Source organism: Nomascus leucogenys, chromosome 4 (genome assembly GCF_006542625.1).
Source record: "Nomascus leucogenys isolate Asia chromosome 4, Asia_NLE_v1, whole genome shotgun sequence".
NCBI lineage: Eukaryota > Metazoa > Chordata > Mammalia > Primates > Hylobatidae > Nomascus > Nomascus leucogenys.
The window spans coordinates 71,409,644-71,433,188 of NC_044384.1; the positions used below are offsets into that span (position 1 = coordinate 71,409,644).

General features: G+C 48.8%; 1 protein-coding gene across 2 annotated transcripts; it reads left to right on the forward strand.

The window, feature by feature from the left end:
• Nucleotides 1-538: 538 nt before the first annotated feature.
• Nucleotides 539-23,310, forward strand: CIDEA (cell death inducing DFFA like effector a). Of its 2 annotated transcripts, none has more exons than XM_030810110.1 (5): nucleotides 539-1,142; nucleotides 9,049-9,193; nucleotides 10,534-10,680; nucleotides 19,801-19,982; nucleotides 22,839-23,310. In XM_030810110.1, exons 1-5 carry the CDS (start codon nucleotides 556-558, stop codon nucleotides 22,984-22,986), a joined length of 1,209 nt encoding a protein of 402 aa, XP_030665970.1. In that variant the 5' UTR covers nucleotides 539-555; the 3' UTR covers nucleotides 22,987-23,310. The 2 variants fall into 2 exon arrangements, with proteins under 2 accessions (XP_030665970.1, XP_003276736.1); XM_003276688.3 differs by having other exon boundaries at nucleotides 539-593.
• The last annotated feature ends 235 nt before the right edge of the window (nucleotides 23,311-23,545 follow it).

The window sequence follows — 23,545 nt, forward strand, 5'->3', positions numbered from 1 at the left end:
GCGCCTCGGAGAACCTGAAGGGCTGCAGGTCCCGGTGTCTGCGGCAGCTTCCGCATCCCTGCAGGGAACCAGCGGCTCGCTGAGCCTGGGGCTGGGCTCTGGGGGACTCCGGCGCTGGAGGCAAGTGGCGCTCACACCAGTCTCCTCACTCGAGCCACCCGTGGCCTGGGTTCAAAATCCACACACCCGTCTTTCCGCGGCCAAAGCGATGCTGCCTGGATTGGTGATGACCCCAACTGCCCTGACCCCCAGAAGTGCCAAACGAACAGGCTGACAAGTGACCAAAAGAGACCCGCGGAGCATCTGGGCTTCCAAGGTCCTCGGTACCGCCCAAGGCAGCGAAGGACGCGCGGCTCCAGGCTGCGGGAGCCAAGGATGACCGGGAGCTCCCAGAGCGCGAAGCCGCGATCCTCGGCGGTGGAGAGCCCTTGCCAACGTCCTCCCCTGCGCGGGTCAGGCCTTCGCGGGGCTGGCGGGCGGGCGGGGGCGGGGCCGCCGCACTTTAAGAGGCTGTGCAGGCAGAGAGGCTTTCAGGCCCGCGAGGGGATCCGCGCCATGGAGGCCGCCCGGGACTATGCAGGAGCCCTCATCAGGCGAGTGCCCCCGCATCCCCCTGAGCCCCGCATTCCCGTGCGCTTCCGATTGCCTTGCGTTCCGTGCCCTCATATTCCCCTGTGCGCCTCTCCTACCGTACGTACCCCGCTCCCCTCACCCCCCAGCTCCCCGCATTCTCTTGCCCTCCACGATCCCGCGCACACACCCATCCGCCCCACTGGTGCCCAAGCCGTCCAGCCGCGCCTGTGGGCAGAGACCAAGCCCGTCCCGCGCCTCCTCACCCTCCTGCAGCTGGGCGAGGTACCAGGTGTGGCTCTCGCGAGGTGCGCGGGCGTCTGCAGACCAGGTGACAGTGACAGCTGGCGAGTGGCTGCATATCTGGCCGCTGCTGCAGTCGCGGGCGCAGAAGAGAGTCCGGTCCCAGGAACCCCGAGCAAAGCTTCCACGGTGCGAGGGGACCGGGCTTCTGGGGGTCCTGGAAATCGCAACGGGAGCTGGGCGCGGGAGGGGCGCAGGCTTGGCCCCTCCTGGAAGCGCGGGCTCTGGTCTCCGAGGGGAGGCCCGGACCGTCCGGCGGAGCCCGCCAGGTTGATGGTGCTGGGAGAAGCGCTCCTCCTGCCTCCGGTCCAAGGGCGGAGAAGCTGCCTGGGGAGCAGGGGGGACAAGGGGCGGGTGGATCCTGAGGAGTCTTCCCTGTGCTTCGCACCCGCTCGTGGTCGAACAGGCAGCATTGGCTATTTTCCTGCTTGGGTTAATCTTCATATCCCAACAGACCCAAGCCAATTCTTGGTAAAATCCTAAGTCGTTGCGTGGCAGCAACTGTAAAGTAAGGTCTAAGAGGGAGATCGTGTTTCTCTGAAGATCAAGTGCCTGGAAAAGGATAGAGAACCACTTGCGGGCTTGAAGGTGAAGGCGTTCAGCGGCGCCGGGTCCCACTGTGTGTCCTACCTGTGGCGGGCAGAGAGACTACATGGGTGAAAGGGAGCGGTCCGGCTACAAAACGCAATCTATGAGCTTCTGATCCCGGGTTCTTAAATGGGAGCTGTTGTACATACTCCAGGTTAGAAGCATCTTTCTCTTTAAAAACAAGCCCACAGTACAAGTCTGGGTGGTGGCAGGGGGACGCTGAGAAACACCTGCTTCGTGCATGGTCATTAACACGCTTAGGCCTAAAGGTCAGGGCCCTGTTTCTTCTGCATTATTCCAGAACCATCCACACCACAGTCCCACTTCTAGGAGGTGAGGACTTAGCAGTTTGGAATGCATCCTTCCAACCACTTTTCCAGTGAATTCACAACACACCCACTGTTCCTCCGGAGCATGGGGGAAGGAAGTGTGGGCTGACTCGCACTGACCAATCCTGGTTGGCCTCTGAGCAGGATTCAGGCTGAGCCTGTCCCTGCTCTGACTATCACAACGGCTCACCAAAATCCAAAATGCAACTCTGTGGGGTCTCCGTGAGGTCAAGTGTGAAGTGGAAGTGACTTGCTTACGAGCTGTTGACAAATGAAACATTGGGAAACCTTGAGTCTCCTAAGACACATTCCTTCTAGCTTGGCTCCTCCCAGGAGTGAATGACTCTACCTGTTAGGGACAAACTGTTGCTGCAGTTCTTTGAAATCTACCTGCTCCCAGGCTGAACTACTGTCATTCTGTGAAATCTACCTGCTCCCAGGCTGAACTACTGTCATTCTGTGAAATCTACCTGCTTCCAGGCTGAACTACTGTCACTCTGTGAACTCTACCTGCTCCCAGGCTGAACTACTGTCATTCTGTGAAATCTACCTGTTTCCAAACTAAACTGGAAGAAAACAATTTGTAATTCTTGTTGAAGGGAAAACACTTTTTCTTCCCTGCCCCTCTCTAAAATCCTGTCTGGGCAAAAGAGCCAGAGGTCAGGTCCTAACACATTTGCTAATTGTGCTCTTGCTGGACTTCTGCCTCCTCTCAGGGTTCCTTAATTTAAACCAGGTCCAGGATGCCATAACTCTTTCCTTATTAGTAACTACATTTTGCCAAGGAAAGAACTTAATCAATGTGCACAATTTTTAAAAATCAGGTACTTGTAGTCAGTGGTGAAACCTTAACCCAGCCATTTGTTAGTCAGCTGGAATCATTAGAGGCCTTGGTCATGAGGAAAGCAGCCTGAGGTCTCACAGCAAAGCTCCAGACATCAAGGAGGTCCACATGCAGGTAGACTGTCACAGACAAAGTCTGCTCTGTTCATGTGTCCTGCCAGTGATAACATTCCTGCCAAACGCTGAAGTTGTTATGAAGCTGATACATGTTATAAACTTCGTGTGAAACGGCTGCTTTCACAGCTATCTAGCACATCTTTCCTTTCCTTGAACAAGGAACTCTAGGTTTTGTGCTGCTATTTCAGTACAAATTTCACCACAGTCTTCTTAGTGACATTAGTAAGGAATTAAGTATGCTTCAAGTGAATCTCTCAGCTTTCTGCTTCTTGAATCTAAATTCTTATTTTAATGAAGCTGCAAAGTGTCCAAAGACTTGGTCATGTGTTGAAAACTTGATAACGTCAAGCCTTTAGGTAGCTTGCGAAGAACTGAGCCATGAGCCAGGCAGTCCTTGTCGGGGCGAGTTCATCTGGGGGGTGGGTGTGCTCCCACCTGTGTATGTCACGTCCAAGAGCCCTAGGGGAGCCGGGCAGCAGGAAGTCTCGTCAAGGCAGCACTCGCTTCTCCGCCTCCTGCCATTGACCCCACCATCCTCTGACGCTGTCCCTACAGCTCAGGGACTCTTCTCCAGGCCTGTGGAGCACTTTCCCAGCCTTCCCTTCCTTCTCTGCACACCTATGCTTGACCTCACACTTCCCTCCTTGGCATTCCCTGCCACTTTTGGTGACAGAGCTCTGTTGGCTTCTGTCTACTCCTGCATACTACTTCTTCCTCCCACAGTGGCTGCCTCCTTTTCTTCCTAATGATGAGACACAGGGTTCCCTCAGCCATCACTGCCCCCTGAATATTCCCCGGCACTACCTTACACAGCCTGTACTGCTGCCCCCTCACCCATGACACCAAAATATTTCACTTTGAGGACGACCTTAATCCTGGGCCCTTTTCCTCCATAGGTGGCATATAAAGAAAGCTTTTTAATTCTCTGTACGGCTCAGGTTTGTTTTACTGGAGAAGAGTTCAGGTCTACTGTCAGTCTGTGGCTTGTTGGTATATTTCACACACTTTTGGAAGTTGGCAGCGTCCTGCCTCCCTCGGGGTGGAATACAAAACCTTCCCTTCCCGTCTTTTCCTGGGAGACATGCCATTTCACAGCATTCTATGAAGTCTGACTTTTCTTCTCTGGATTTCTCTGAAACAGCCTATTTCCTTAAACAAACTGTTTCCTTATATCTTCCCTGTTAGAGGGTTATTTCCCTTTCTGTTTCCTGTGGTTGTCTGCCCCCACTTTCACAGGAATTAGGAGTGGTAGTTCTCATGTGTGGTGTGTCTAAACGCAGGATCCTAGGGCCACTCAGTGGCCCTGCTTTCAGGCACCGTGCTGATGGCCAGTGATAGAGATTACTCTATTTAGTGGGCTGGAGGTGAGTTGGGTGGAGACGGTGGCTTGTTCATGTAGCAGCAGATTCAGTCCCTGTAGGGTCCTGGTGTACACAGGCCTGGTGTGCAGAACATCTCATCTAACCCCTTTCTGTGTTACATAGAGACACCCTTGATTTTACAGAACTTGACCCAGAAATCACTTACCCTCCTCCTTGATAAGAAGGTGGGGTGTCAATTTCCTGTCCTCTGTGCCCCCACCAGCCTTTCCTCCAGCAGTCACCCAGCGCTTGGTTGGGAAATGCTACAGGTGAGAACAATAGGTGTTTTTTCACTGACGATGTTGATCTTGAGGGCAGGTGAAGGCAGAAAGAACCAGAAATGGTTGCCAGCTCTTATCTTGTCAGACAGGTAAAGACTGCAGGAACTTGGAATTAATCATCTGAGCCAGGTCACTGGAGCACAGGTGCTTATGAAGGCGTGAGCATGTTCGTCCAATGAGGAGATGCAGCACCAGGGCTGTGCCTTTGACCACTGGGGCTGGACCTAGCACTGGAAGACATGGACCATGTTCTCTCATTTCTCTGATTTTGGCCTAGCATCTTTCACTCAGTAAATAGATGGCGTGCTGACAGGCACTGTGGGAAAGTAGGAAATACACCGCCAGGCCCCGTGAGACAGATGCTAGAAGCCTGTGCAAGACTGTGGTGACTTCTTGCCTTGGGGGTGAAGAGAGGCTCTTTCTTGCTGCTGAGGCCGGGCCCTTCTCTCCTGTGGGAGCGGCGTCTTCTGGCCAGGTGCCACACCACTGGGTGGAAGCTGGAGCTGGGCTCAGACCCTGGTCTAGCCTTTGCTGCCCTGACGATTCGCCTCCTGCTTTCCCCAGGCCTAGGTTTCGCTGTCTGTAAGGTGGATCCCAAGGAGTGGTTAGGCAAGGCGCTAGCTCTCACACACGAGGGTTTGGCATCCAGTGGCACTTGGGCCTTTCTCTCTCCCTCCTTGTGGGGACTTCAGATAGTTTAAATTTCAGCCGCTGTGATGAGGTGGAGGCGACACCAGGGTTCTGAATGTGAAATGTAACATAGCCCGTCCTCACTGCCCTCTCCCCCGGGTCACCAGGGGTGAGAGTGTGCGCAAATTCCCCGTGGTGTCAGCACAGCAGTGTTGTTCATGGCATTGTGTAACTGAGAACCCTGCGTCACTCTCTTAATCGAGGTGACAGTTCAGAAGCTGTGTGCCAGTCCTGGGGCCGTGTTAGTACACAGCCCGGCCGGGCGAGGCTCTGATTGACTTGGTGGGTCCCTGGTAAACGTGTGCAGGTCATTCTGACAGGTCGGGAACCCCAACCCAGCACATTTCCCTTGGGCTTGCCTCATTGAAAACAAATTGTGTAGCAACTTTGTCTACCCAAGACGGAAAGGCGTTGAGGGCATGAACTCAAAGCGCTGCTGTGCTTTCAGCCATAGAGCAGCTCCCGCACAGCCCTCTGGATAGATGTTTATTGCTTGAGATTTGAAGTTCAGAGGATGGATAACAAAACCACCTACTCCCCTAACCAAAAAAAGTCTTGGCTTTGGACAGACCTGGGATCAGGTTCTATCTTTTGCCCTTATTGACTGGCCGACTTTGAGAAGCCACTCTGAGCCTCAGTTTTCTCATCCGGGAAGTGGGGCAATAGTTTCCTTACAAGGTTGTGAGGATAATTTGTTAATATTAATTAATATTGAACTAATGGGCATGGCAGCTCATGCCTCTAATCCCAGCACTTTGGGAGGCCAAGGCGGGCAGATCACTTGAGGTCAGGAGTTCGAGACAAGCCTGAACCATGGTGAAAACCTTTTCTTTACTAAAAATACAAAAATTAGCCAGGCATGGTAGTGGGTGCCTGTAACCCCAGCTACTCGGGAGGCTGAGGCAGGAGAATTGCTTGAATCCGGGAAGCAGAGGCTGTAGTGAGCCAAGATTGCGTCACTGCACTCCAGCCTGGGCAACAGAGCGAGACTCTGTCTCCAAAAACAAACAAAAAAATTGAACTAACATTAACAAGAGCTGAAATTGCTAATACACTGCTGGCCGTGGCAAGTGCTCAGATGCCAGCAGTTATGAGGCCCTGATGTCATCCTGGCCAAGGATACTCCAGACCAAATTCTTGCCAATGACCTTGGTCTGGTTCTAGAATGACACTTTGTTGGTGAGGCACCAGAAGAAGGCACAAACGCTCACTATTATGGAAAGCCTGAAACTGGGATCAAGCTGGTAGCGCGAACTCAACAAGGCGATTTTTGAGAGCCAGCTTGTTACTCTACTATCACGTTTTTTGTCTGTTTTTTGTTTGTTTGTTTGTTTGTTTTAGAGACAGTGTCACTCTTTTGCCCAGGCTGGAGTGCAGTGGTGTAATCACAGCTTACCGTGGCCCCAATCTAGGGCTCAAGCAATCCCCTTGCCTCAGCCTCCCAAGTAGCTAGGACTACAGGCATGCACCACCACGCCTGGCTAATTTTTTTTTTCAATTTATTTTTTGTAAAGATGAGGGTCTCACTGTGTTTCCCAAATTGGTCTCTAGCTCCTGGGCTCAAGTGACCCTCCTGCCTCAGCCTTCCAAAGTGCTGGGATTACAGGCGTGAGCCATTGCACCCAGCCAACTATCAGTTTTTTATATTACAAACAATTTGGTAAGTCACTGAATTTTCACTTGGATCCATTTGTAGAGCTTTAAGTTAGACAATATACTATCTAAAATGTATGTGCCTACAACTAAGCTAGATATTACAGGAAATATAACAAAGAAGTCTTTATCCATACAGAAAATAAAGCATGGATAGATGGCTGTGTGTCATAAAGTGCCAAATCGCAGGTGACAGGCATTGGCAATCCATGCAGGTGTTCCCTAGGATTTTAGCATTCAGTGAGTTAATCCAGAAAAACTGCTCTAACAGTCAAAAAGCAGTGATGTGCTCACTTTGTGTCCTTTTCAAGGTTGTCCTGAAACTACACCTTTTGTTTCATTCTCCTGAATGTCCCTGTACAAGCATTTGTCCAAATAGCCACTAATATGAGCACCTGTGGTAGGTGGGTGCTCTCCGGGGTGAGGGGAGTGTCCAGTCCTGCTCTGTGGGGGCATGGGGATTGAATGAGGTCACACAGATGCCACTATCACAGTGCCTGGCTCTAGGTAAGACCTGAACCCTTGCTGATTTCTGATTGTGTTATTTGCAATCATTTTGTTATGAATCTATTTCTGAATGTAAAAAAGTCAGCCAGGCATGGTGGCTCACGCCTGAAATCGTAGCACTTTGGGACGCTGAGGTGGGTGGATCACTTGAGGTCAGGAGTTTGAAACCAGCTTGGCCATCATGGTGAAACCCAGTCTCTACTAAATATACAAAAAATTAGCTGGCCATGGTGGTGCGTGCCTGCAATCCCAGCTACTCAGGAGGCTGAGGTAGAAGAATCGTTTGAACCCAGGAGGCAGAAGAATCGCTTGAACCACTCCAGCCTGGGCAACAGAGTGAGACTCCATCTCAAAACAAACAAACAAACAAACAAAAGTCTGCAGTCCTGGGTGAAAACTCTACATGTTGCTCTACTGGCTCCCCTTCTAGTGACAGCAGCAGGGCACCTGTGTGTCCCCTCTTGGAGTTATTTTTGTATAATTTCATGCCTTCGTGCTTTTTGGTTTAAAAGCATGCAATCATGTGTTGAAGGCAGTTTACCTTTTCTTTTCTCTTTTTTTTTTTTTCAGTTGGAGTCTCACTACATCATCCAGGCTGGAATACAGTGGTGCAACCTTGGCTCACTGCAGCCTTGACCTTCTAGTTTCATCCTGGCTCAAGCAATCCTCTCACCTCAGCTTCCTGAGTAGATGAGAGTATAGAGGCACCACCACACCCAGCTAATTTATTTTTATTTTTATTTTTTTGTAAAGACAGGGTCTCACTATGTTGCCCAGGCTGGTCTCGAACTCCTGGGTTCAAGCTATCTTCTTGCCTCAGCCTCCCAAAGTACTGGAATTACAAGTGTGAGCCACCATGCCCAGCAGGTTTTGCATTTCTTAAATTGCTATCAAAAGCTTCATCTGGGAGGCTGAGGCAGGAGCAAGGACTGCTTGAGCCCAGGAGTTCAAGACCAGCCTGGGCAACAAAGTAAGGCCCTGTCTCTACAAAAATACAAAACTCAGACAAACATGGTGGCTTGCACCTGTAGTCCCAGCTACTCAGGAGGCTGAGGCAGCAGGATCGCTTGAGCCCAGGAGGTCAAGGCTGCAGTAAGCTGAGATCACACCACTGCAATCCAGCCTGGGCAACAAAGCAAGACCCTGCATCTAAATGGAGAAAAAAAAAGTAAATGTTTGAATTAATTCTTTGATAAATGAGGACTTACTCCAAAGTGTCCTGTGATGTAAGCCCCGAGGGTCTTTTCTTTCTGTGATTCCAGCCACAGTTCTAAGGGTGTTTCTGCTGTTCTTGGTTCATCCTAAGTTGATTTCAGAAACTTCATTGATTGCTATAGTGACCAATATTGCACTTTTGAATTGATTTCTGGTTTACCCTTACTGTATAAACATGTAGCTATGTGCACGTGTCTGAGTGCACTGAATCTCTAACTCTGTGTAACTACTTCATGGCCACTAGAAATCATTCTTTTAGATTTTTTAAATCTCCCATCCATATTTGCAGAATATAATTCTTATTTCTTGTTTGAGTTGAATTCCCTAACCATTCCTTCTCAAAGAGTTTTGGCAAGGACTTTGGATGTTCTAGTAAAATAGGAATAAAGACTGTTGTGTTTTCTGGCTTGATGTGTTACTTGTTTCTTCTTTGGAATTATGTGTACACGTGTATATATAATTTTAGTAATCCCAACCACTGAATTTCTTTCTTTTAGATGCAAATATTAAAAATGCATTATTTTTAGGTACTTTCACACTTCTCCTGAGAGACTCTTTTTAAAAGGTTTTACTTTTCACCTCCATTTTCAGGCCCCTGACATTTATGGGATCACAGACTAAGCGAGTCCTGCTCACCCCGCTCATGCATCCAGCTCGCCCTTTCCGGGTCTCCAACCATGACAGGAGCAGCCGGCGTGGGGTGATGGCAAGCAGCCTGCAGGAGCTCATCAGCAAGGTGCCCCACAGCCCGCACCTCTCCCCCAGTCCACAGGGGCACCCTGCACTCACACAGGGCCATGGTCTTGGGCTCTAAGCCAGGGCCAGCACAGAAAGGTCAAGAAAAGCAGCATCTCACTGGGAGGAAACGGGGAGAGAAATTGGGAATGACTGCTGGTGGTTATGGAGTTTCTTTTTCTTTTTCTGTTTTTGAGACAGGGTCTTGCCATGTTGCCCAGGCTGGCCTCAAACTCCCGGGCTTAAGTGATCCTCCCACCTCAACCTCCCAAGTCCGTGCCAGTTTCTTTCTTGGGTGATGAAAGTGCTGTAAAATTGATTGTGGTGATGGTGGTCCAACTCTGTGAGCATACCAAAAACCACTGCACTGTATACTTTAAATGAGTGGATCGTGTGATATGTGAATTATATATCAGTAAAGCTGTTTTTAAAAGAGGAGGAAGAGAAAGAAAGAAGGAGAAACAGCAAGTTAAACTCATCAGACCCTCTCTTGGCCTCAGAAACTCTGAGAGTAAAGGTTAGGTATAAATGATCAAGGGGAACACTACATCTCTGTACCATAAAACACTGAGGTACAGAGACAAAAACCTTAAAACAGTCACTAATGGAGAATGTCGCTTTGTTTCTTTGACAAGGGAGGATGCAGGGATGGAGCCGACTTTGGAAGTCTGGGTTTGGTTGTAAAGGCCAGGATCTAGAACCGTGTCCTAGACCACCAAATAAGGAAGAATCCCAGCCTCTCAGGGAAGCATAACTCAGACTCAGGCACCCATGGAAACGAGAAACAAGCACCCAACACGCAGTCTGTGAAGCAAGAGAGACACTCAGCTACACACACGAGGCTGCGGCTCTTACAGCAGCAAACATGCAAGAGCTTTCTTTTTATTCATCTAAGTAAATAGGAAATCTTAGAAATTACAAATATTATTTAATGTGATCATTATCTCATGTATCTTAAGAAGACAGATCCATTAAAAATCTTAACTTCCTGGCGGCATGCAGTGGCATGTACCTGTAGCCCCAGCTACTCCGGAGGCTGTGGCAGGAAGATTGCTTGAGCCCAGGAGTTTGAGGCTGTGATGCACTATGATTGTGTCTGTGAATAGCCACTGCACTCCAGCCTGGGCAGCATAGTGGGTCCTCATCTTAAAAAGACCATTCTTCACTTCCCTGTTTCCAAGCAAAGACTGAGTCATAGACACAAGTCAAGGTTACCTTTACCGTTAAAATTTTATCAGAATCAGCCAACACTTTTGACAACTGTAACTTAATAAATGTCATTGGCTGGTCACATGGAAATACCTGGCTTCACTCCATTTCTCTGATGTGTTGCACACCTAGACTCTGGATGCCCTCGTCATCACCACCGGACTGGTCACTCTGGTGCTGGAGGAAGATGGCACCGTGGTGGACACAGAAGAGTTCTTTCAGACCTTGAGAGACAACACGCATTTCATGATCTTGGAAAAAGGACAGAAGTGGATACCGGTAAGAAAAACACTGTCACCCAAACAGCTACTGGGTAGACTTTTTACCTACAAAAGTACATGCCCCACTTGGCTGTTGACTTGTCCATTTTCTTTTTTTGTTTGTTTGGTTTTTTTAGACAGAGTCTTGCTCTGTCGCCCAGGCTGGAGTGCAGTGGCGCGATCTCGGCTCACTGCAAGCTCCACCTCCCGGGTTCACGCCATTCTCCTGCCTCAGCCTCCGGAGTAGCTGGGACTACAGGCGCCCACCACCACGCCCGGCTAATTTTTTGTATTTTTAGTAGAGGCAGAGTTTCACTGTGTTAGCCAGGATGGTCTTGATCTCCTGACCTCATGATCCACCTGCCTCCGCCTCCCAAAGTGCTGGGATTACAGGCGTGAGCCACCGCACCTGGCCGACTTGTCCACTTTCTAAATATGCCCTTTGTATTCACCTAACAACCAGATCCACTGCCCTCAAAAGGATTCTTACAAGTGTTTCTAGGAAACTTAGTCTCTCTGTGAACTGAGGCTATTTGATATAAAGCAAGTAATTCCAAGGAACAGGCTTTGGCCAGTGAGTAGCTACAGATCCTGTAAAATGCACAGAATTGACTTGGCAACTCTTCACCATTTCTGTTCTTAGAAGGCTGGAGAAGTAAACACCATCAAGGAAGTTAGTGAGAGGGGTGTGTGTGCATGCGTGCACATGTGTGAATACGGAGATTTAGAAAAGTAAAGAGATAGAATGAAACCTTCGGTCTCTGGGAAAACTATAGATGATATAGCTCAAAAAACCTTCTCAGTATAAAATGCCTAAAAATGTAAAGCACAATATCAAAATATCTTTTCACATAATAAACTGATTTCCAAGAAAGAGAAATCCTCAGTGGTTAAAATTTTGAGGCCAGCATCCAGAGAGGAACATGAACACTGAAGCTGGCAGCTCCCCGGGCATCTCCTCTGGGGTTTCCCCACCTGTGAGCACCCACGGACCTCAGGGACAGATGCTGGGAGGACAGGAGACAGCCTCCAGCTGACACAAAGTCAGAGGGTGAGATTTGAGGGTCAGGGTAAAGCAGGGAATCTTAGAGCTCTCTCCTGGGAATTTGGGCCACAAGCTGCCCTCATGAGGGTTTAGGCATTGCTGAATCCCAAACCCCTAAGCTCTCAGTTCAGTTTTCAGAGATCTGGGGGAGTAGCATCAATGGAGGGGTTTGCTCATTGGATTCTCTTTGCTCCAGCCCCGTTTCCAGGGTTGATAGTGCCCCAGGTAACTAGCAGGAGCTCAGGCAGATCCCCTTGGGATGAATGTCCATCCTGGCCTCAAAGAGTTTTCATTCCTAATGTTCTCACAATGCAAGTTCACAACCAAAACACAGAATGTAAGGACTCAGGCACCACATTCATGAGAGTAAGCAGAAGCAATAAAGTCAGGCCTGCCAGGACCGCAGATGTTGGAATCATCAGATACAGAGTATAAAATTAGTGTACTAAAAATGCTCACCCATGGCTAAATTTGACTCACTAAATAAATTAAATGCTCAAAGAAACATTAAAAATAATCTAAAGTAAGAATAGCTAGGAATTGAAGACCAGCCTAGGCAACATAGCAAAATCCCAATCTCCACAAAAAAAAAATTTTTTTAAGGCTTAGCTGGGCACAATGGTACACACCTGAAGTCCTAGCTACTCAGGAGGCTGAGGCAGGAGGATCACTTGAGCCCAGGACTTGGATGCTGCAATGAACTGTGATCACACCACTACACTCCAGCCTGAGTGCCAGAGCAAGACCCTATCTCCAAAAAAACAAAAAATAAGAAAATACCAGCATGGGCAACATGGCAAAACCCCATCTCTACCAAAAAATATAAAAATTAGCCTGGCATAGTGGTGCATACCTGTAGTCCCAGCTACTTGGGAGGCTGAGGCTGGAGAATCACTTGCGCCTGGCAGGTCAAGGCTGCAGAGAGTCATGATTGCACCATTGCACTCCAGCCCCAGGGACAGAGGGCGACCCTGTCTCAAAAAATAAAAATACATTAAAAAGGAACAAGAGATAATAAGAACTGACTACACAGATTTGAAATAATCAAATAGAATTTTTGGAAATGAAAAATATAGCAACTAAAATCAAGTAAATGGAGACTCAGGTTAGACAGAGCTGAAGGTAATGATGAAAGATCTGAAAGATGTTGCCTGTGATGTAACACAAAGCAGTAGAGGTGGGGAACACGAAGGATGTTAGAGACCAGGCTGAAATCTAATCTCTCTTTCTTTGACATCCTCACGTAGGGAAGGATTTTTTTAAAACAAGACACAATGCACAAGTCATTTTTTTTTTTTTTTTTGAGATGGAGTCTCACTCTTTTGCCCAGGCTGGAGTGTAGTGGTGTGATCTCAGCTCACTGCAACTTCTGCCTCCTGAGTTCAGGTGATTCTTCTGCCTCAGGCTCCCGAGTAGCTGGGACTACAGGCGTGTGCCACCACACCTGGCTGATTTTTGTATTTTCAGTAGGGATGGGGTTTCACCATATTGGCCAGGCTGGTCTTGAACTCCTGACCTTGTGATCCACCTGCCTCGGCCTCCCAAAGTGCTGGGATTACAGGCGTGAGCCACCACACCAGGCCAACACAATGCACAAATCATTTTTTTTTTAAAAGATAGAAATCAATTCATTTAAGAATGTTTTCCATCAAAAGACACTATAAAAGAAGTAAAACAATAAGCCACAAAATGGGGAGAAGGTGTTTCCAACATAACCTGATAAAAGATTAGTATTCAGTAAATGTAAATAACTCATATAAATCAATTATGAAAACAACAAGTAATCTAATTTTAAAACGAGCTACAGGAGCCACACACGGTGGCTCACACCTGCAATCCCAGCACTTCGGGAGGCCAAGGCAGGAGGATTGCTTGAGCCCAGGAGTTCGAGACCAGCCGGGGCAACATAACAAGACTTTGTCTCTACTAAAAATAAAAAAATTGGCCAGGCATGGTGGTGCGCACCTGTAGTCCCAGCTACTTGGGAGCTGCGGCAAGAGGATTGCTCGAGCCCAGGAGTTTGAGGTGGCAGTGAGCTGTGATCCAACCACTGCATTCCAGCTTGGGCACTAGAGTAAGTCTTAAGGAAAAAAAAAAGGAGGGAGCAAGAGACAGAGACAGGCATCTCCAGAATAAACAATGATATCATTTTTACACCATTAAATTTGGTATTGCCAGACTTCTTGATTTTTTTTTCTTTCTTTCTTTTTCTTTTTTTTTTGACACGGAGTCTCACTCTTTCGCCCAGGCTGGAGTGCAGTGGCGTGATCCCTGCTCACTGCAACCTATGCCTCCTGGCTTCAAGGGATCCTCCTGCCTCAGCCTCCTGAGTAGCTGGGATTACAAGTGCCTGCCACCATGCCCAGCTTTTTTTTTTTTTTTTTTTTTTCATGTTTAGTAGAGAAGGGGTTTCGTCACGTTGGCCAGGCTGGTCTCAAACTCCTGACCTCAGGTGATCCACCCGCCTTGGCCTCCCAAAGTGCTGGGATTACAGGCATGAGCCACCGCCCCCAGAAGTTTTTTTTTTTTTTTTTAATTTGTTTGCTTTTTGTTTGGAGACAGTCTTGCTCTGTCACCCAGGCTGGAGTGCAGTGGCACGATCGCAGCTCACTGCTACCTCGACCTCCTGGGCTCAAGTAATCCTCCCGCCTCAGCCTCCCAAGTAGCTGGGACTACAGGCATGTGCCACCATGCCTGGCTGATTTTTGCATCTTTTTGTAGAGACAGGGTTTTGCCATGCTGGCCAGGCTGACTTCAAACTCCTGGTTTCAAGCTCCTGATCTCCAGCGATCCACCACCTCTGCCTCCCACAGTGCTGGGATTACAGGCGTGAGCCACTGTGCCCAGCCAATCTTCAAAATTTAAATTGTTTGGAAGTTACTAATTAGCATATTTTTGAAAGAAATTAAAATTCAGAAATTTTAAAATATGTATTAATTCATTAAAAGTAATAACCCAATACAGATTAACTTAACTCACTTTTTTTTTTTTTTTTTTTAGACGGAGTCTCGCTCTGTCACCCAGGCTGGAGTGCAGTGGCGCGATCTCAGCTCATTGCACCCTCCACCTCCTAGGTTCAAGCGATTCTCCTGCCTCAGCCTCCCAAGTAGCTGGGATTACAGCTGCCTGCCACCAAGCCCAGCTAATTTTTGTATTTTTAGTGGGGTTTCAGCATGTTGGCCAGGCTGGTCTCAAACTCCTGATCTTGTGATCTGCCTGCCTCAGCCTCCCAAAGTGCTGGAATTACAGGCATGAGCCACCGTGACCAGCCACCAGGTTAACTTAACTTACATATTTTTATGAAAAGTAACTATTTTCCAAAACAAAAAGATTAAGGAATGGCATTTTTTACATTTTTGTAAATTTCTTTAATGTCTAGCTTAATAGAAGATTCTTATATCTGCTTCTTTATATTCAGTCTGTTGTAACATATTGTTTTGATGGAAGTACGAAGAAAATCCATCCTGACACAGATATGCAGCTGGGAAAGGAGGAGGATTTTAATAGCCTATTCAGATAACTGAGGATATTCTTTTTTTTATATTATGCCAGAACTCACCAAGTCATGGTTTCAGAATAGTGAGTTGAGGTGTTTTCAGAAAGGTCAGATGCAGCGTGTAATCTGAAGGTGTACCAGTGAAGTTGGCCTCCTCTCTTACAGTGAATCCATCGGTCTGTCTTCCATTTTGAATGGACCTTTTTCCTGGGGATGATTTTGTAAGAGCAGGCGTTGGTCATTGAGAAAAACTGATTCACTGAGTTATGCAGGTTTTCAGAATGTGCTGTGGAAACAGCATTTCTTGTGAGAACAGAGAAGGCAAACTGCATCTTACTGTTTATTATGGCCTTTCTTTCTTTTTTCTTTTTTATCGAGACAGGGTCTTGCTCTGTCACCCGGGCTGGAGTGCAGTGGCATTATCTTGGTTCACTGCAGCCTTCACCTCTTGGGCTCAAGAGATCCTGCCACCCCCTCCTCCCAAGTAATTGGGACTACCGGTGCATGCCACCACACCCAGCTAAATGCTTGTATTTTTTTTAGAGGTGGGGTTTCGCCACGTTGCCCAGGCTAATCTTGAACTCCTGGGCTCAAGTGATCCACCTGCCTCAGCCTCCCAAAATGTTGGGATTACAGGCATAAGCCACCATGCTTGGCCTACTTTTGACCTCTCAGTCCCTTGATAGGGCCTCAGGATTCCTGGATGTCTCCAGGTTGCACTTTGATAAACTCCACATCAAATCATTTACAGATAATTCAAAAATATGCAAAATTAACAATATAGTGTTTGAGATACACATGTGCTGAAAATAAAGAAAAGTGAGGGGAAAACGCATGGCATAAAAACCTCTTGAGAGGAGGGGAGATGTGGGAGGTGGATTGGGTCTCTAAGGGATGGCAGTGTGTAGGTTTCATTTTATGTCTCTCTGTTCCTTACTTCTACATATATTATACATATACATATATATATAACCTCACAATTTTCCTGACTGGGAAAGAAAAAACAGACCAATTATAAAAGCATAATATTTAGAATAAAATGTAATCTTTAATGCAGATGAGGGCTGGGCATAGTGGCTCACACCTGTAATCCCAGCACTTTGGGAGGCCAAGGTGGGTGGATCACAAGGTCAGGAGTTCAAGACCAGCCTGGCCAACATGGTGAAACCCCGTCTCTACTAAAAATACAAAAGTTAGCCGGGCATGCTGGTGGGCACCTGTAATCCCAGCTACTTGGGAGGCTGAGGCAGATAATTGCTCGGACCCGGGAGACGGAGGTGCAGTGAGCTGAGATAGCACCAATGCACTCCAGCCTGGGTGACAGAGCAAGACTCCGTCTCACAAAAAAAAAAAAAAAAAAAAAAAAAAAAAAAAGCAGGTGGGGAGATTATGTCTGAAGATGAGACTATTAATTGTGGGGTGAATTAGATAAATCTTTTAAAGCAAATATTGGTCTACATGGCTTTTTGCTTGAGGAAAGTGTAGCAGCAAAAATAATGCCCCCACAGACCACAGACACCTCTGTTTGTTTTCTTTTTCTTTTCTTTTTCTTTTTTTTTTTTTTTTGAGACAGTTTTTTGCTTTTGTCGCCCAGGATGGAGTGCAGTGGTGCAATCTGGGCTCACTGCAACCTCCACCTCCAGGGTTCAAGCAATTCTCCTGCCTCAGCCTCCCGAGTAGCGGGGATTACAGGCACCCACCACCACACCCGGATAATTTTTGTATTGTTAGTAGAGACGGTGTTTCGCCATGTTGGTCAGGCTGGTCTCAAACTCCTGACCTTAGGTGATCCACTCACCTCGGCCTCCCAAAGTGCTGGGATTACAGGCCTGAGCCCAGGCGCCCGGACAGACGCCCCTGTCTTAATCCTCAGCCGCGGCAGATGGGATTAAGTGAAGGCTACTGGGGCGGGGTTGGGGTGGGGTTTGTCCTGGATCATCTGGGTAGAGGCCGAAGTCTTCACAAGGGTCCTTATGAGAGGGAGGCAGGTGAGCATGAGGGCCAGAGACAGAGGAGGAGGAGGGATGTGGGGTACCCACGAAGGCAGGCGCCCAAGAAGCCGGGAAAAGCGAGAGGCCGGGCCTGCCCTGCAGCCCCCACGGCGGCCCTGCGCCCTGGCTTTGACTCTGACCTCGGCAGTGGGACAGCATTGGTTCTGGTCATTTGTTACGGCAGCAGTAGGAGGTGGAAAAGGCGGGTTTGTTTTTCCAAAGGAGACACGCGGCTAACAGGGAGGAGTTGGTGGGCGCTGGGAACCTGGTTGCAGGGCAGGGCGGTAGGGGCGGTCGATGCCACGGGTGTCGATGCCACCGCCGGCCACGCGCTCCAGGGGGCCCACGGCCCCCGTTTCGGCTGCCCAACCACCTTCCCTGGATCCCAGCCACCTGTAGGCCTTTCTGGGCAAAGCCAGTTTAGACTGAGACCAGAACGCCGGAGCAGGAAGCCGCCAGCAGGTGTCTCGCTCCCCGGTCCCAGCGCCCTCAGGAAGAGCGCGGCCCGGCAGCCCCCGCTCGGCGAGGCCACAGCGGATCCGCGGCGGGAGGGCGTCATAATTTTAACCAAGACTAGAGACATTTAGGGAGAGTAAAATTACAACTTTCAAAAGTCAGAAAGTGAGGCTCGGAAAAAGAGGTGCGGGATGGGAGGAGAAGCCCTCTCTGATGCCAGGATCCGAGCTTTCCAAACACGTTTCCCGGCTGAGGGCTCGCTAGCGCCCCCAAGAGGCCGCTGAGAGAAAACAGCCTCAGCCTCAGCTTTGATTTTTTTTTTTTTTTTTTTTTTTTTTTTTTTTTTTTTTTGGTGGTGGTGGTGGGGTTTTTGTTGTTGTTGTTGTTTGGTTGAGTTTTTTTGTTTGTTGGTTTGTTTTGAGACAGAGCCTCACTCTGTCGCCCAGGCTGGAGTGCAGTGGCGCGATATCGGCTCACTGCAACCTCTACCTCCCAGGTTCAAGTGCTTCTCCTGACTCAGCCTTCTGAGTAGCTGGGATTACAGGCGTGCACCACCATGCCTGGCTAATTTTTGTATTTTTAGTAGAGACAGGGTTTCGCCATGTTGGCCAGGCTGGTCTCAAACTCCTGACCTCAGGTCACCTGCTCCTCTTGGCCTCCCAAAGTGCTGGATTACAGGCGTGAGCCACTGCGCCCGGCCTCAGCTTTGATTTTTAAAGTAAGAAGAGGGAGTTACAGCCACTTAGAAAAGGATGATGAAGTCAACCTCACCCGAGATTCCACCTCACAAAATCTTATTTTCTTTTTCCTTCTTTTTTTTCTTTTTTTTTTTTTTTTTTTTTTTTTTTTGACAAGGTCTCTCTCTGTCATCCAGTCTGGAGGGCAGTAGCACAATCATTGCTCACTGCAGCCTCAACCTCCTGCCCTGTTCAAGGGGTGCTCCTGCCCCAGCCTCCCAAAGTGCTGAGACTACAGGCATGAGCCACTGTGCCTGGCCACAAAATCTTTCCTGAAAGACAAATTCAAGTCAAAGACAAATGCCTGATATTTGTACCTTGGGGCAGCTTTGCTCTCTTATATTTTTAAAGTATCACAGGAGGGAGAGCTTTTAGAAGACAGATTCCTAATCCATACATACCCCAGATCTATTCAAACAAATTCCGTATGATCCGAATTAGAGGCTACAGCTGGAACCACAGGTGGGTTTGTCTGTATGGTGGGACAAGGGAATAAAGAAGGCTGGCCACAGCGACGAGGGTTTGGGTAATTTTAGGGGTATTTACATTTTCAGTTCCCATTCATGAGGTCACTGTCATTAGTGAATTTACCATTCACAGCTTCAGAGGCTCCCAACCTCGAAGGCTCACAGGACCTAGGAAGCCTGCATAGACCCGAATCCTGAGTGCTGCAAGATCTGTATGTGGCACAAGCCACTCAGGAAGAACAGCTCCTGGCCTGTCATTTGTACTGGGGGCAGCTTTGCTCTCATATTTTTAAACCATTTTGTGGGGAAAATTCTGTTCCAGTGCTATTTATAAACCTGGGATGTGTAGAGGTCGCTGACTTCCTCCTCCTACCCAGGGGGTCTGCTGCATGGCTTTGGGCTTCCCCATGGAGTCTGCTCTCATCCCGGGGGGTTATTAAAACACAGAGGTGCTCTGGGAAGGTGCCCACTCCGCCCTCACTTCAGCCATATGATTCTGGTACTTTCCACCCAGTAGCCCCCATAAAATTGAACCAATGCTACCTGCTTCTCCATTACCATAACTGTGTTATGGTGATGAGATGAGATTGTTTTGTCACCAGGTAACCATGGTGGCCTCCAGGGCAAGTGGGTCCCCACCACTCATCAGGGCACAATTATCCACTGAGCAACAGGGTCCTAAAATCCAGGCCCTGATGCCACACCAGACTCACCCTGAGTCCGGAACTGAAGGCAGATTAGGGACAGACGCCTCGTGGCTAATTGGACATAGTCGTAGTGTGTGCAAATGGGTCATGCTGAAAGCATCTCTCTATCGATTAGCCACGGAGCTGCTCACAGACCTTAAACAGACATATAGGAGAATCTGAAGCTGGCATAAGAGCAGAGTGATGATGTGGGAGGGTTAGGAAGCCTCCTGAAGCCTGCCCCTCCCCACATTGTCACAGGGCAGCCAGCACGTCCCCACTTGCTCGCCGCCAAAGAGGTCGGGAATAGCAAGAGTCACCTTCAACTTGTACAGGCTGAACCCCAAGGACTTCATCGGCTGCCTTAACGTGAAGGCCACCATGTATGAGATGTACTCCGTGTCCTACGACATCCGGTGCACGGGACTCAAGGGCCTGCTGAGGTAACACACTCCAGGGGTCACCTCCGGGGGTCTGCAGACTGCACAGGGTGTGGCACAGGCAGTGGTCCCCACCCTGTTTCTCGGGGCTCCCTGGCCGGCTAGCACTGTTAGGGGCAGTTGGAGTAATGTTGTCTGGAGGTCAACTCTTATCCCTCAGGCTCATCTCACACAACAGAAAATCTCAAGCCAAAACAGATTTATTTCTTCCAAAGACCATTAGCTATTCATTAGAAACAAAAGCTAAATAATAAATATAAAGAGGAACCACATTCATTTTAAGAACTAGAGCACTTAATTCTAGGTGATGATGACTAAAACCAGAGCCAGGGAGGTTGTGGCCCGGTTTGTACAGAGCGGTCACCTAGACCCTGGTGAATCACACACTTTTGCGTGTATCCCCTGTACTCCTGATAACTTCAGCCTCACCAGTAAGGTGGCATGGGCATGTGTCCTCTCCACATAATGCCAGGGCACCGTCATCCCAAAGACGAGGGCCAGGCTGGTTGCACAGCATCCCAGGAAACAGAACTTTTAGAAGACAGACTCCTGATCCAACCATACCCCAGACCTATTCAAACAAATTCCATGTGATCAAAAGGAGCCTTCCTGGGTGTTCCTGCCCCATAACTGGGTGGCACCCCTGCCATTGAGCCTGGGACTGAGAGAGACACCAGCAGTCCCTGCTCTAAGGAATCAGCTGTGTGACCTTTCACAGACTCCTTAACTTCTCTGAGCCTTGCTTTTATCATCTTTAAATGAGAAGGTTGGTCAGGCATGGTGGCTCACACCTATAATCCCAGCACTTTGGGAGGCCGAGGTCGGCAGATCACTTGAGGCCAAGAGTTTGAGACCAGCCTGGCCAACATGGCAAAACTCTGTCTCTACTAAATATACAAAAATTAACTGGGTGTGATGGTGGGCGCCTGTAATCCCAGCTACTCAGGAGGCTGAGGCAGGAGAATCGCTTAACCCCAGGAGGTGGAGGTTGCAGTAAGCTGAGATCCGCCACTGTGAGCCATAACCACACCACTGCACTCCAGACTGGGTGACAGAGCAAGAATCTGTCTCAAAAATAAATAAACAAACAAACAAAAAATAAATAAAATAAAATGAGAAGGTTGTTTCCAAGCTCTTTACGATTGCCAGGGCTCTAACTACACCTGCTTCTACTCCAGTAAATTTACCATTGATCCTTAAAGAACTAATCTCTGTGGAAGGAGTGGATGGGACAGTGGCTGACTGCAGTAGAAAGGTCTTCAAGTCGAAAAGTTTTGCAGCTGCTGCCATTCCAGTGCCCCCTGCATGTCCCTGTGGTCAGGGCCGCCCGTTTCTCTTTGAGGGTGTTGTTGCCGTCCCCCGTGGCCTTGACAACTGCTCTGATCTGTGCTGAGCACAGCAAAGGGGAAATGCCCTCCTCTCAGAGGTCTCCCGGCCTCACCTGAGGTGGGCCAGGGTGTGTGGCTCCTCTGTGGCCTCAGTTTCCCATTCAGAGCCATCAGTGGCTGACTCTAAACTACAGTCACTGTCATAGTGCTGGAGTCTTGACTCCCAGGAGAGCTTCCTTTTTTTTGTTTTTTTCCTTTTTGCCGGGATAGGAGAAAATAGCTTTACACTTGGATTTTAAAAGTGAGGCAAGAGAGTTACAACAACCGAAAAAGGTATGATGAAGAAAGCTAACCTCACCCAAAATTCCACCTCAGCGAAATCTTTTTTCTTTTTCTTTTTCTTTTTTTTTTTTTTTGAGATGGAATCTCACTCTGCTACCCAGGCTGGAGTGCAGGGGCACGATCTCAGCTCATTGCAACCTCCGCCTTTTAAGTTCAAGCGATTCCCGTGGCTCAGCCTCCTGAGTAGCTGAGATTACAGGCATGCACCACCACACCCAGATAACTTTTGTATTTTTAGTAGAGACGGGGTTTCACCATGTTGGCCAGGCTGGTCTCAATCTCCTGGCCTCAGGTGATCCACCTACCTCGGCCTCCAAAAGTGCTGGGATTACAATCATGAACCACATTCCAGGCCATTTTTCTTTTTTTTTTGAGAAACAGGGTCTTACACTGTCCCCCAGGCTGGAGTGCAGTGGCACAATCATAGTTCACTGCAGCTTCCAACTCTTGGACTCAAGCGATCCTCCCACCTCAGCCTCTGAAAGTGCTGGGATTATAGGCATGAGCCACCACACCTGGCCACAAAGTCTTTCTTGAAAGACAAGTTCAGCCTTCTTGTTACTAATTTGTATTCTCTGATAAATCTGATGACACCACAGGCAGCCATGGAACTCACGACAGCCCCCACACTGGAGGCACCTCCTGCCAGGGACCCTGTTGTGGGTGCTGGGGGCAGTGGGCCCTCCTGATGAGACAGTTGCCCAGGCTTGGCTATTGCATCCCCACGGGCTCAGTCACTGCTGAATGTCCTGCTACTACCTTAGGAAGGGAAGGGATTTCAGTAGCTGGGCCCCTAGAACAGCCCAGCAGCCGAAGCCCAGGACACAGCACACCTGTGTGGGTGCGGCCATCTGCTCCACACAGAGCTTGCCAGCCACTCAGCAAGCAGGCCACACTTCAGGTGGCTCACGGGAGCTGTGCTTCTTGGGGTGGTCTTGGGCCAGCAGCAAGGGGGTCCTCAGGGAGCTCACAGAGACCTGCTCCTGGCCAGACCCACTGCCATGGCAGCTGCATCTGTGCCAGCCCCGGGACACCTGCACCCTGAAAGTGCTCAGACAGCCACTCTCTAAATGTCAGTCTGGCCTCCTCCGAGTGCCTTTTGGTGGGGGGAATGAAGTATTCCCATCCTGTCTGTTTCTCACTGGCCCAAAATCCCAAGCTAAAGCCTCCCTATCTCCCTCTGCCACAGGAGCCTGCTGCGGTTCCTGTCCTACTCCGCCCAGGTGACGGGACAGTTTCTCATCTATATGGGCACGTACATGCTCCGGGTGCTGGATGACAAGGAAGAGCGGCCATCCCTCCGGTCACAAGCCAAGGGCCGGTTCACTTGTGGATAGGGATGCAGGCTGTCGCCGGCTCTTGAGCCAAACACTGTGTTTTGTTTGGCTCAATGACGAACGTTGAAGATGCTTTTATGTTCTGAGCCACACGCACTTGTAGGCCGCTGGTCACGCTGCTCAAGAGCGGTGCCCAGGAAAGGAAAGGGCTTGGTGGTACATGAAGTGGGGGCAGTGGGCAGGGTGACCTGGGGGGAGGCATAGAGGGCCCCGGGGGTCATGGGAAGCGACCACGCAGCAGGCGTGCCCAGGAGCGTGTGCATGTGTCAGAGCCATTTGGTCCATCATCTTCTGCAATAAACCCATCGCAAGAATGACCTTCAAGATGTGTGACACTTCCTGCGTCTCCTTTATCTCTCAGAAGAGCAAACAAACAAACAAAACAAAACAAACAAACAAAACTATCAGAACAGCAAAAAAAAAAAAAAACTTTTTATAGAAGCAAAACTCATCCAGGAATATTCTGCTAACAGGTATAATCCCTCATAAGTCTTTATTAGTGCCACAAAAATAACAAGCTGCAAAATGTTATTGTATGTTTTTTTCAAACGTGGATTTT

What these genes read in the sequence shown, in the direction of transcription:
- CIDEA (XM_030810110.1), top strand. Translation starts at nt 556, where the DNA reads ATGGAGGCCGCCCGGGACTATGCAGGAGCCCTCATCAGGCGAGTGCCC. An exon ending in CGTCCGGCGGAGCCCGCCAG is followed by an intron (nt 1,143 to 9,048) that starts GTTGATGGTGCT and finishes CTCCATTTTCAG; the next exon opens with GCCCCTGACATTTATGGGAT. An exon ending in TGCAGGAGCTCATCAGCAAG is followed by an intron (nt 9,194 to 10,533) that starts GTGCCCCACAGC and finishes TTGCACACCTAG; the next exon opens with ACTCTGGATGCCCTCGTCAT.